This window comes from Drosophila bipectinata, chromosome 2R (assembly GCF_030179905.1).
Source record: "Drosophila bipectinata strain 14024-0381.07 chromosome 2R, DbipHiC1v2, whole genome shotgun sequence".
In the NCBI taxonomy this organism is placed as follows: domain Eukaryota; kingdom Metazoa; phylum Arthropoda; class Insecta; order Diptera; family Drosophilidae; genus Drosophila; species Drosophila bipectinata.
Window position 1 is genome coordinate 10,590,492 of NC_091737.1, and position 12,890 is coordinate 10,603,381.

Consider the following 12,890-nt stretch of genomic DNA (forward strand, 5'->3'; position numbering starts at 1 on the left):
TTCATGAGTATTAGCTGTTGTGGCCGTTCCCATACTGTTGCCACCATTTGTACCTGTTGCAATCACCTGCACCTGTTCTTTTCCTGCCTTTCCTTTCAGATCCAAGCTGGCGGTGCTCAACAATCGACATGCCTACTTCCTGCTGGTGGACAATGGCACGATGGCCAAGTATGGCGCTGAGTTGATCCTGCGGCGCAAGCTGGAGAAGTTCATATCCAATCTGAAACTACACCCATGTAAGCCCTGGGGGAGAAGTGCTCATCCGCGAATGTGTGGACAGCTTGGCAGCACAAAAGGCCAATCAGTCGGCAGATTGAAGCTCCTTGTCGCCAGGCCATTGAGAGCCATTTCCTTTCATTGCCAATGTCGCCGCAGGCTAAGCTCTGAAATGGGAATATCCTGGCTGAGTAGTTGGTGGGGCGGCCGCCCTAGCGGTCTTGTTAATACACTCGGATTAAAATGTATTTGGGATTTCCGAAGAATAGTTTTTGATTTTGATTTTATTTATTCATTTTTTTGAGGGAAACCTTTTAAAAACCAACATATATTTATTTATGGCAGAGCTCTTGAAGTTTTCGAGGGTGGTCTTTAAAGAATGGAAAAAAATGCTTGAAAGGATAATAGGACTCCCTACAAAGTTTTTATATTGGCCAAAAATCATCCGATTCTTGAAAGGGATACTTTAATCGATTTCTAGATCGATTCTCTTTAAAACTGCATTAAAACCTGGAAACAAAATATTTTTTAGATTTTTTGTCAAAATTCCTGATGGGAACTCCTTTCAAAAATTTGAAAGTGGTCTGGGATGGCAATATGGTCCCCTGCGATGGCTATATCTTGGCCAAAAATCATCCGATTCTTAAAAGGGATACCTTAATCGATTTCTAAATCAATTTTCTTTAAAACTTTATTAAAACCTGGAAACAAAATATTTTTTAGATTTTTTGTCAAAGTTCCTGATGGGTCCTCTTCAAAAATTTAAAACTTGCCTGGGATGGCAATATGGTCCCCTGGGATGGCTATATCTTGGCCAAAAATCATCCGTTTCTTAAAAGGGATACCTTAATAAATTTCTAGATCAATTTTCCTTTGACCTGCATTAAAATCTGGATGCAAAATATTTTTTAGATTTTTAGTTGATTTTTCTGGGATGTCCTTTAAAATATACTAAGCGGCAAATGCAATGTTAGGTTTGAGCTGCTTTAAAAGTTATTATTTCTTGTTGGTTTTTTAAGAGCCTTAGTTATTATTTAATCGTAATTCAAAACTATTACTACTTGTGTAAAAAAGTTGAGGTACTATTTTTAAAAAATGCTTCAAAAGTTTTATAAAGTTTGAGGTGGGAAAACTATTCTAAGCTTGAGTGTACCTGTTGATGGCTGGCCACCTGTTGCAGCTGCACCATTCGTGTGAATTTGCCTAGCTCGTGTTGCATGCCCCTGAGGGTTGACTGAATCTAATCCCAAAATTTCTGTGCTCCTTCCGCTGCAGTCACACATTCCAGTACGCCCGTCGTCTGTCTGGTGATCGAGGGCGGCACCAACACGATACGTGCGGTGCTCGAGTACGTGACGGATTCCCCGCCGGTTCCGGTGGTCGTGTGCGATGGATCCGGTCGTGCCGCCGACCTGCTTGCCTTCGTCCACAAGTGAGTATAGTTTCAGAGATATTCGCTTTAAGATGCCCGAAATTAAAGCATATGCCGGGGCAACTTAATGAGAAACCACAGTTTGTGTAAATTTAATTAAGAATATGTTGGCATGCCCTCTGACCCGGCACGACTATGTCTGTTGTTGCTGTTCAGTTGTTGTGAGGCATGCGACATTTGGCAAATTATTTAAATTTACGCAACGCAACCACCGCACACACAAACAAAAGGCAAATGGTAATGGAACTGGAATGGGGAGTCCTCCTCCACGTCCTGCGTCGGGTTGTGTTTACCTTACGCCGGGGCGGGTGGACCTTTTTGTGTGCCACATTTAATTTTGTTGTTTAATTAGTCAGAATAATTGGGCGCCCTCTCGAGTTGTGACAATTCACTCCGCCAGTCTCTAACAATATTTTTTTATGCAGATATGCCTCGGATGGGGAGGAGCAGCCGGTGCTCGAGTCCATGAGGGATTATCTCATGGGTACCATACAGAAGACCTTTGAAGTGGGCCAGGACCAATCCGAGAAGCTGTACCAGGAACTGCTTCAGTGTACCCGCAACAAAAATCTGGTAAGTTTTAGTCGAGAGACTGTAATTGAATTATTCAAATGGAAAATGAAAATAGTGAGCAAGGAAAGGGGTTTGATTTTAATTAAAAAGGGCATTGAAATAATCAAATAAAGCTCAATATTATATAGAATCTTGCTCTCCCTTTTTACAAATGTAAAACAAAGAATTCTAGGAACAGGAAATTGATAAAAAATTCTCTCAAATAAGAGAAGCGTGCCTTTAAAGGAGGTGCCTTTTCCACGAATATTTCCCGAAGAAGCCTTTGGCATAAAATTGTTTTAAAGCGGTTACCCCCAAACATAGTTTTAAAAGCTGGTGTCGGCCCCAGGTGAATTATTTATAGGTATGAGCCATCAATTAAAATCCCATAACCTGGAGCCGAGGAGAGCTTTGCTCAATTAAGTTACCTGGGAAGATTGGAGATTTAAATGAGGGAGAGTGTGAGGCTGTGTACGAAGTTTTCAATCACTTGAGACTTTTACGCTGGCACCCGCGATTTAAATTTTTAATTAATGCTCGTAGACCCGTTGAAATAATTAGGCTACAAAATTCAATTGAACGTGTAATGAATTTTAAATCACCGCTTGCCGCTTGCCACTTGCCGCATGCCTCATGCCGATTTTGAAAACCCAGTTTCCTGTGACTTTTCGGAGAGTAGGCCAAAAGTGGCTGGCATTTCGTCAATTCCGCCGCAGATGTTATTAAGATTTTAATTGGTTTTTGAATGAGAACGAAGCCACTGTGGGATCTAGCATGTCCTTGCCAGAGGCTCGTTTTATTCGTTCGTTCTTTCTAATTTTTTGTTAGAATTTTAGGCCAGGACTAGGGCTAGGCAAACAAATTATGGGCAATGGGGGGCTACATTAAAAGATACTTTGGGTTTTATGTACATTTTTTTTATTTTTCAATTTCTCCGCCAGATTACCGTCTTTCGCATACAGGAAAAGCCCGAGGGCGAGGCACAGGAGCTGGATCAAACCATCTTAACGGCCCTCTTCAAGTCGCAGCATTTGAGTCCTCCGGAGCAATTGAGCCTGGCCCTGACATGGAACCGGGTGGACATAGCGCGCAGCGAGATATTCGTCTATGGACAGGAATGGCCCAACGGTGGGTTGGAGGCCGTCGCCTCTCCATTTCCATCTCCCTTCCCCTTTTTTGCATTTATTCAAATTTCAAAAAATATATATCACCCTCAGGCGCGTTGGACGAGGCCATGATGCAGGCCCTGGAACACGATAGAATCGATTTTGTCAAATTACTCTTGGAGAACGGCGTTTCGATGAAGAAATTTTTAACAATACCGCGCCTCGAGGAGCTCTACAATACAAAACACGGTCCAGCCAATACACTGGGGTGAGTTTTTCGCCGGACTTTTCATTAAAGTACCTCATGTATATGCTGTATATATGTACATTGCCATTGCCCTGAAATGTTTTCCTTTCGGCCTATGCAAATAACAACATTGTCCTTGTGCCATCCTTTAGTTACATCCTGCGCGATGTCCGACCGCATATACCCAAGGGCTACATTTACACGCTCCACGACATTGGACTGGTGATCAATAAACTAATGGGTGGAGCATATCGGTAAGTGTATTTCTAAATTTGAAGAATAGTCTCAGAAGGATAGCCTCCGACAAACAGCCATTCCTACTTTATTATAAAGTCCTTTTCAAAAAAGGTTAAGGGAAAGAGTCACTTACTTTTCTGATAATGTAATTTCAAGTAAATTAAAAAAGAGAAATGACCAAAATTAATGATGAGAAAAATGCAACGAATGTGCCGCGAAAGACACCTCGAAATTGCGGAACCCAAAAGTTTTACGCTTTATTTTCGAGAAAGGGAAAGGGCTGAGAGAGAAGCCTTTTCCCGCCATTCCAGGAACTGACTCCAAAGCCCTTAAAGTGTGGCGGATTAAATTTGATGTTTTGAAAATTTGTCCATGAAAATGTAATAAGTTTGCACATCAAGTTAACAAGAGCTGGTTGGTTGATGGTTGCTGGTTTTCTGGTTGCCAGGCAGGGTTGCTTCGCTTTGTCATGCTGATGTACGTGAAGGAGGGCAAAAGTCGAAAGGAGCCGGATGCCTGCAAAGGACCTCCTTAATTATGCAGCATTAATATTTTGCCAGCAAGGCGAAAAAAACCCCGGTGGCTGCTTAAATTTAGTTACCGCCGCTCCGGCGACCACAATGCTGTTTAATATCGCTCATAAGTTGCGGCTGGCTGGGGCTGTTGGGGCCACTATGGGCTCTGGATCTGGGTCTGGGGATACTGACGACCCGAGAAACGGTTTGTGGTTTCAATAAAAACCCGTTGTTGGTCAAGCCACTGACCGCTGGCTGGAATTACTCAATTTAATTAAAAGTCATGCAAAAAGTGTTTGTTGCCTTGACTAAACATTTCAATCTTTGCACTTTACTTTAGCTTCTCGGGGTGCAATTTAATTAAATCGGACGAGAAAAACCCTACACTATATAAAGTTGTGTAAACCGGTTTAGTGGCAGTTCCTTAAATGGTGATTTTTTCGTAGGATTAACCCTTACTGCCTCAAACTAACTCACTAAACTGGCAAATCATCTCCTAACTTTGTTCAAATGAACATGATGGGCAAAAAAACAGTCCTCCAAGCCGAACCTCCCACCAGCTTCTTTGATATTTGACTTTTTGGGCTTTAATCAAAGGACCTGGCCCGGCTGAAAGTTATCTGACAAATGCCCATCTAAATGGCAAAAGGCTATCTAAGCAATGAGCCGGCGTCAGAACTGATGTGTTTATATTAAATTAGGGTTTTCGGATCCGGACTCGTCGTTCTTTGGCCTTTTCTCGGTCGGCTGGCTTACCTACTGGCCTGATTTTTGGCTTGGTAGCTCGTCTACTACTCCTCCTGCGTTATATTTTTCAATGTCTAGACTCTAGACTGTAGACACTTGAATGTGTTGTGTCGGGAATGTCAGGAGCAGAAGCTGGAACAGGTTGCCCAAAGTGTTGCCAACTTGGGCGTAATTAAAAGCGTTAAAGTTTTGTGATTTGATTAACATAAAATGCGAATGAGTTTTCCGGCTGCCAGTTGCCTGGGCCTGTTGCTGGTTTGTTGCCTTCAGGTCAATTGATTTGGCCTTTTATTTGTCATAAATAATTTATGGACGCTTTTGTTGATGTCCTGAATTTAATTGTACGCCCGTAAACTGCCGGCAGGTGTAGGTTCCCGAAAACAAAAAAAATTTGCCAGGCCAATAAATTCAGAGGGCTGGTCCGGTGCCTCGGGGGGCTGGGAAAGTAAATGAAACTACAGTCACTCAAAAAGGACAGTTGGCGACAGTTTTTCCTTTCAAAGAAAAACAAACAAAATTACATTTACATTTAGGCGATGAAAATCTCTTAAGCTGTCCGCAAACAATGGTCGACAAGCCCGGCACAAAAAATTGAATTGAAATGGAGGCGTTTCATTGTTATTCAAGTCCCGCTGCAGCAGCAGCGGATGTCCATCAAAAAGGGAAAAAATACTGAGCTCCACTCGAAAGCTGATACAATGCAAAATTACTGAAGCAAATCGTCGGATGGCATTAGGCCCAAAAACTCAGAAAAAAATAGAGAAACTCAACCCTCTTCCACCCCACAGATCCTATTACACGCGCCGCAAATTCCGGCCCATCTACGCCAAGGTTATGAACAGCTATGCAAATGCCTGTCGCAAGTCCTCGACGTACCAGTACCAGCGCTACGCCGGAGCCAATTCCCTCAGCCTGGTCACTGGCCTGTTGCCCTTCACCTCGGAGATGGCCCTCTTCGAGTTTCCCTTCAACGAGCTACTGGTAAGTGCGTATATTTTGCAAGACTTTCAAATCAACCATCCGCCCTGTTGTCCCCGCTGCTGCTTGCTTAGATCTGGGCCGTGCTGACCAAGCGGCAACAGATGGCCCTGCTGATGTGGACACACGGCGAGGAGGCTCTGGCCAAGTCACTGGTGGCCTGTAAACTTTACAAGGCCATGGCTCACGAGGCTGCCGAGGACGATCTGGACACTGAGATTTACGAGGAGCTGCGCTCCTATGCCAAGGAGTTTGAGAGTAAAGGTAAGACTCTTGGCTGGCAGTTCGTAGGATAAGATTTTAAGCCTGGCAAATCCTTTCTTACATTTTTCAGGCAACAAATTGCTGGACTTCAGCTACCGACAGGATGCGGAGAAGGCTCAACGCCTGCTCACCTGCGAACTGCATTCGTGGTCGAACCAGAGCTGCCTGTCCTTGGCCGTGGCTGCCAACCACAGGGCCCTCCTGGCACATCCCTGCAGTCAGGTTATCCTGGCGGATCTCTGGATGGGTGGTCTCCGCACTCGCAAGAACACCAATTTCAAGGTGAGTACAAGCCACAAACCAATCTGACCTGGGAGAACACTTATTTTGCGGTGACAGGTCATCCTGGGTCTGGTCATGCCACTGTACATCAGGCAGCTGGACTTTAAGTCCAAGGAAGAGCTCCAGCAAATGCCGCAGACCGAGGAGGAGCATCTGGAGAACCAGAATCTGGACAACGACGACTCGGACCGCTCCCAGCCGGATGCTGAGGTATCTTTACCATCTCGACCATCTCAAGTCGATGTTCTTTTGTTTCTTTCTTACTAACAATGGATTTTATTTGGTTTCGTTGTCTGTACTGTGCCAGTCCTACATATTTGTGTGTCGGCTTTCAGTTATTTTTCAATTTGTTCAACTAATCTAACCATTTAACTTTTAACATTAACCGCTCTGCTGTTCATCATAATCCTAACCGAAAGCTATCCAAATCCGAATCTATCTGTTTATAGAGCGCCCTATTAAAAGCCAAAAGGTCCATTTCCTTGAGATATAGGATGGGCGCGGGTGCTAATAATCGCGACAAGGTAGTAGCCACCAATCCGATCTAAGTCAACTACTTGTTGCTGTTCAAGTCGTCTATATAACTATCTACACACACACGTACTATATGTTCTATTTGCTGTCTCTTTCGCTGTCTTTCTGTCTGTCTCTTTCTTCTGAGATATACTGTACTGTATGCTAATGAAATCGATCTGAATTTCTCTATTTGATTATATGTTTGGTAATTATTTGTGCTTTAACTGTCTCGTTATTTTGTGTGAAACATTTATTAAAATTTGACAGAAGAGTATACTACTGAAATGGGCGAAAATATGTATTCATCAACCATAATGTATGTTTATCATTAATTTAAAAAAAAAACTAAAGCCTTTCCAACTGAATCATTTACTTCAAAAGGTTCTTATTGATTTTCTTCCGGGTGATTTGTATTATTTTTAGAAAAGCCATTCGACAGTCGCCACGTGGCTGCTCCATTTTCTTCATTTTGTTAAATAGTTTCGCCCCAAGCTTCGGGGATGGTGTAGCTTACATTTAAAATTCATTTAATGGCGCTCATCCCATAGTCTCATAGTCCGGGAAACGTTCCTCCACTAACTTTAAACATACTTTTTTCAAGTGTAAGCTTATGCCAGCCGAAAACAGTTCGCCCTCGTTCAAGAGTGTCGCCAATTCAACAGATGTAAGTGACCCTCGTTAGATTTGAGTAGCTTTTGCTTCTAATGCCTCCCATTAAATTTTAAAGTCCTTCCCTCCATCCACCCCTCGCTTATATCCAATTGAGTGCGAATTTCCATTAGCAGTGTAATGAAAATCATTACCAGCCATACCAGCCGTCTATTACTTCGAGCTTGGTTTAAAGTTCAATTAAGTTATAATCTCGGAACCACCACATCCCATTCATCCAACCAACCGCTTGGTTGGGAAAACCAAACATCATATACCACTACACTGTGTCGACACTAGTACCATGCTATGTGGAACGGCACTCCGGCAGTCAGTGGCAGAAGCTTTGCACTTTTGCAAATATTGTTCTTCAGTTACACGGCAACTGCACAAACTCACTGTATATCTACTACACACATGAATACATTACCTCCTGTGGAGAGGACTGAGGGTGGTACCGGGACTTGGACTGGGTCTGGTTCTGTCTCGGGCTCTGGCGAAAATCCTTTAATCGCAGAATCAAATTAAAATCTATTAGGTTTTGGTAGTTTGTTTAAATTTGGCAAATACAAACACACACACACAACGCTGTAAATACCTTTCGGAATGCCTCTATGTTTGTGTCGAAAATTTATTGGAAAATATGTATTCAATATTCTGTAACTACAAAAACATTTCCCGCAACACACACATAAAATAGAACACCCACGTATCTTACTCTTACACCCCTTCATCTCTCTCTCAACTCTCAAGTATTTCTGTGCAAAGATCACTGCAAAAATAGTTTAGAAAGTATAACTAAAGAGTGAATTCCCTATCTGATAAATGCGAAAAATGTGCGTAAATTGTTCCAGGCTCTATTGGCGGATACTTACTCAGTGCGCGATACAAAAGTACACGAAAATGGCAAAGTGAGTAACTCCAACAAAAAAAAAAAGGACACACCAAACAATACCGACACATACCGCCTTTCATACACCTCTACTCGTATATTTATATATATATCTTTTTTTTTGGCATTGAATCCTTCGGCTCAGAATGCGATATGACTGCAATTTTCCTCAACCATAAAAGAAATAAGAACGAAATGCCGTTTTCTCCCCTTGGAAAGAATTTTCTTTTTTCTTCTGTTTACGCAATTGTAGCTCGTCCCGTAGGTGAAAACCCCTAGAAAACAATACCTACGCGGTATCAAACATCAAGCACATCCAGTACAACACACACCAGACATATATATAAATAGAAATAAATAGAAACATATCCCGCCACACATGCAAATTCTAATGCCCCAGTACTTGTAACGTATCAATTTTGCAGGTTAATCTCACTGCTGGAGCGGAAGAACAGCCCTCCAAAGTTAGTTGAACCCGTATTTCAGTTTTTTTTTCTCTCCCTCAAGAATACCTTTATTTTCCTTATAATACAGATTTATCCTATTTTTTATTGAATTCAATGGCATTTCTGTAACTTGCTTTTTGGTATAATAGTTTATCTGATTTTATTCCTCTTGGAATGCGCATTTCGTAGCTTCGTATTCTTAGCAAAATATGCAAATTCAATATATCACCTTTTATTAAGACCGAACTCCATTTTAATCAGTAGCTCTATGGTAGCTCTTTATGCTAATTTTTTTTGTCAGCACCATCAGTATTAAAGACCCCTCCTGGTGGCGAATTGCCATTTTGTTTTGTACTCAGCTTCAATTAATTAACTTGTTCTGCATGTTTTGTCTGCTAAAACTAAACACGCATATAAATAGCAAAATAGCAATGGATCCTTAAACACCAGCGCAAATTAATTAGAAAAAGCAAACCAAATCACATTTGACACGCCGATTCAACGAGGCGTATACGCAATTCCCCAATGTACAATATCCTCACGAGGCCCTCCCCCTTTGAATGTTCATTGCACATTGATGATTTAATTAAGCCAAAATATATATACCCTCCGTATATGTATATGAATTTATTGAAAGCTACTTCGCATCCGCCGAGAACGCTCAGCCATAGCGGAAAACTAAAACCCATCGTCCTTTATCCTCGTAGGTCTCGCTCACGGACTCGGATCCTGCCCAGTTCAGGGAGTTCTTTAATCTCTCCGAGTACAACGAGGTTAAGCAGCACCAGCCACTCCGCCTGAAGAAGAAGTTCTACGAGTTCTACACGGCACCCATTACCAAGTTCTGGGCCGATTCGGTAAGTGGCGGAAATTACTATCCTAGGGTAGCTAGGGGGTAGTGTGTTTAATTTCCGATTTTAGTACACTTTCGGAAAATTGTTCGAGGATTTTTAAATAGTTTTAGTTCTTAGTGCTTGATGAAAAATAGTTAAGTTTTTCTAAGTGTACCATCTTGTAACCTTTTTTAATTATTTTTGCGGTATATTTTCCTTGTTTATGGCAATATGTTACCGCCTCCTTTTTTTTGTAGATTGCCTACATGTTCTTTCTGATAATGTTCTCCTTCACGGTGCTGGTGAAGATGGAACCGATGCCGAGGTGGCAGGAGTGGTACTCCATAGCATACATCACCACCCTGGGTTTTGAGAAGGTGCGGGAAATAATATCCTCGGAACCTGTGGCCATTACGTAAGTGAACGACTATGTATCTCATTGAATGGTGTTTAATTGCATCTGGCGATGAGTGCAAATGAAGCTAAAGGCTGCCAGATTTCACAGTTGTGCGCATTTCGATTACTTTTTTCTTTCCATTCTCCAATATGCGCCTATCACGCTTGAATTAATGCTCCATCCTGCGACGTCGATGGGTTTCCCTTAATACGAACCCGGCAGGCATAAATTCTCGGTGTGGGCGTGGAATATGTGGAATCCGTGCGACGGCGCTGCCATAATACTCTTTCTCATCGGATTGACATTTCGCTTTCGTTTCAATACGATGGATATTGGACGAGTCATTTACTGTGTGGACAGCATCTACTGGTACCTGCGCATCCTTAATATCCTGGGTGTCAATAAGTATCTGGGTGAGTTTTAAGGGAAAAAAATGTCAAGGAGAAATGTCACTTAAAAGTATACATTTTAAAATCTATAATCTTGAAAGGTCCCCTGGTCACCATGATGGGTAAAATGGTCAAGAACATGATATATTTCGTGGTCCTCTTGGCCGTCGTCCTGATGAGCTTTGGCGTTAGTCGACAGGCCATCCTCTTTCCCGACAAGCAGCCCACTTGGGGTCTCATCAAAGAGGTGAGTTAGCTCTCAGCGAGTCGATGGTCCTGCCAAGATCCTGTAAATAAACTAACCCTTTGGTCTGAGTGTATGTGCGAATGTCTGACTCATCTAAAAGCACACGCCACCATCTAAAAGTGTGGGTTTCGTGATTTCTTTGCAGCTTTTACAATAAAATTCAAAATAACATAAAAAATATATCATTAACGAAGCGGAGTACATACATTTACTTAAAATAGCAAGCAAAGCAAGTTTTTGGCCTGCCTGGTTCCTCAGTAGTGGTGCAAGCGAACATTTTTTACGTAGTTTGGTCGATTGGTGCTCTCGATACCATCCACATTTTAAATTAAGTAGTTCAATTTTTCAAAAGATTCCATATACTAATAATACATACTTAGAACTAAGTGAAAAGTCACAAAAATTGACTGTCTCGCATTTTGTATACTCTTCTTTCTTTCTTTCTGTCATTTTCTGTTCCCCAAACAAACATTCTCACTCTCACTTTCACTTTCACTGTCACTCTGCCACTTTCACCTGCCACTTTGCCATCAACTATGCATTCGATTCGCTTTTTGATTGTTTCGTTTTTGCGCCAAATAACCGCCTGTATGCCAGGTTATTGCCGGCTCGATAGTGGCCCCAGGATTTTTAGGTGCTTTGGGTCACAATACCCGGTCGCATAATGCCCGAGGAGCTGCCTTTGGACCGCATTTCAGTTCCAGCTCGAGCTCCTTTGCCGCCGGCTACCACCGGGGCCATGCAGCCGCCAGTGGCAGCACCTCTACAAGCACCGCAATGCCATCGCCACCAATGCCAACACCTGCAACACCCACAGCACCCAATGCAACATCTGCTGACTCTGATTCCGATGCTGCTGCTGCAACAACTGCAACATACAATGAGCCCTCGAATTTGGCCAGCGGCAACTTGACAAATGTAAAGCCAGATGTGTCTGAAATTGGTTTGCTTATTTAGAGAGCCGACTGTAGAATGCTCTAGCTGCGTCTTCCCAAATATTATATACGAAAAAAAAAAAAGAAATTATAATATATATGCTGCATATTCGTGTGGTCTATAGTTGTTGTTGTGTCTTGATGGAGATCAGTGTGTCAAGTATTGTATTTTTTGGTTGTGGACTCTACCACCCTTTCCCTTTTTAAAGTTCTATAAGACTATAATTCCCCCCAAAACTTTTATCGATTTTTCTGTCTTTCTATACCCTTCTCTCTCTCTTGCCCTCCAGTTGTCTCTTTCGCTTATTTCTGCTCCAAAATTATTATTTGAAAACTCTTGCAAAGTTTTAATTAAAGTTTATGGACATTTGCAAGGGTAAGGCCAACTTCGGCTTTAGCCGAACTTTGACCCCAAGCATTATATTTCCACTGCATGTTGTACAATACTGAGTATTTAGCCAAACTATTTTAGCCTCTTTTAGGTAAATGTGTGTACTCTGTTTTCGCTTTTGAATATTTTACTTTTCTCTGCACAATTTATTTATGAATATCCTCGCATGGCCATGTCCTAGTGCATTCTCGATATGCAAATACTTATCCCCAGGCTGACTGGCTGACTAAATCGAAATCATTGATGTTTTCCTAATGAATGACTAGTTTTAAGGCAATTGCGATTAGTCAGGTGGAATGCTTGAATTTTAATCAAGGCTCCCCCAATTAATCTTGCTCCAGATCCAGCTGTGATATGTTAATAAGATGGGGACCCCCAGTTCACAAGAGAATCGTGTACTCTGTGTCTATACATAGCATGCTGGTTCCAATTTCAAAAGAAATGTCCTGGAAAATTAGAATTGAAACTATATTGCATCCAACCCCACACACCTACACCTCCACACCCACACTGCCACTGACAAGTGGTGGCTAAAAATAACCCAGCAGTTCGCCGCACTAGTGCATGGGTGTCGAATTCACTATGCCCCTGGGGTAGACGAGTACCCACCAGTCAATACC

The 12,890-nt window shown here is 42.2% G+C and overlaps 1 protein-coding gene across 10 annotated transcripts in view; it reads left to right on the forward strand.

Annotated features, from left to right (window-relative positions):
- Trpm (transient receptor potential cation channel, subfamily M) overlaps positions 1 to 12,890 on the forward strand; it is a 47,900-nt gene that overhangs the window by 27,538 nt on the left and 7,472 nt on the right. For 8 of the 10 annotated variants that reach the window (XM_017252819.3, XM_070278582.1, XM_043210707.2 and 5 more), the window contains 15 exons: positions 100 to 236; positions 1,492 to 1,648; positions 2,074 to 2,221; positions 3,142 to 3,328; positions 3,418 to 3,574; positions 3,706 to 3,807; positions 5,841 to 6,033; positions 6,105 to 6,294; positions 6,365 to 6,576; positions 6,634 to 6,786; positions 8,595 to 8,651; positions 9,786 to 9,935; positions 10,169 to 10,326; positions 10,531 to 10,721; positions 10,799 to 10,944. In XM_017252819.3, coding sequence (XP_017108308.2) covers positions 100 to 236; positions 1,492 to 1,648; positions 2,074 to 2,221; positions 3,142 to 3,328; positions 3,418 to 3,574; positions 3,706 to 3,807; positions 5,841 to 6,033; positions 6,105 to 6,294; positions 6,365 to 6,576; positions 6,634 to 6,786; positions 8,595 to 8,651; positions 9,786 to 9,935; positions 10,169 to 10,326; positions 10,531 to 10,721; positions 10,799 to 10,944 — 2,338 coding nt within the window. The remainder of the gene's footprint in view (positions 1 to 99; positions 237 to 1,491; positions 1,649 to 2,073; positions 2,222 to 3,141; positions 3,329 to 3,417; positions 3,575 to 3,705; positions 3,808 to 5,840; positions 6,034 to 6,104; positions 6,295 to 6,364; positions 6,577 to 6,633; positions 6,787 to 8,594; positions 8,652 to 9,785; positions 9,936 to 10,168; positions 10,327 to 10,530; positions 10,722 to 10,798; positions 10,945 to 12,890) is intronic. The other 2 variants (XM_017252822.3, XM_070278580.1) reach the window with 1 other exon arrangement.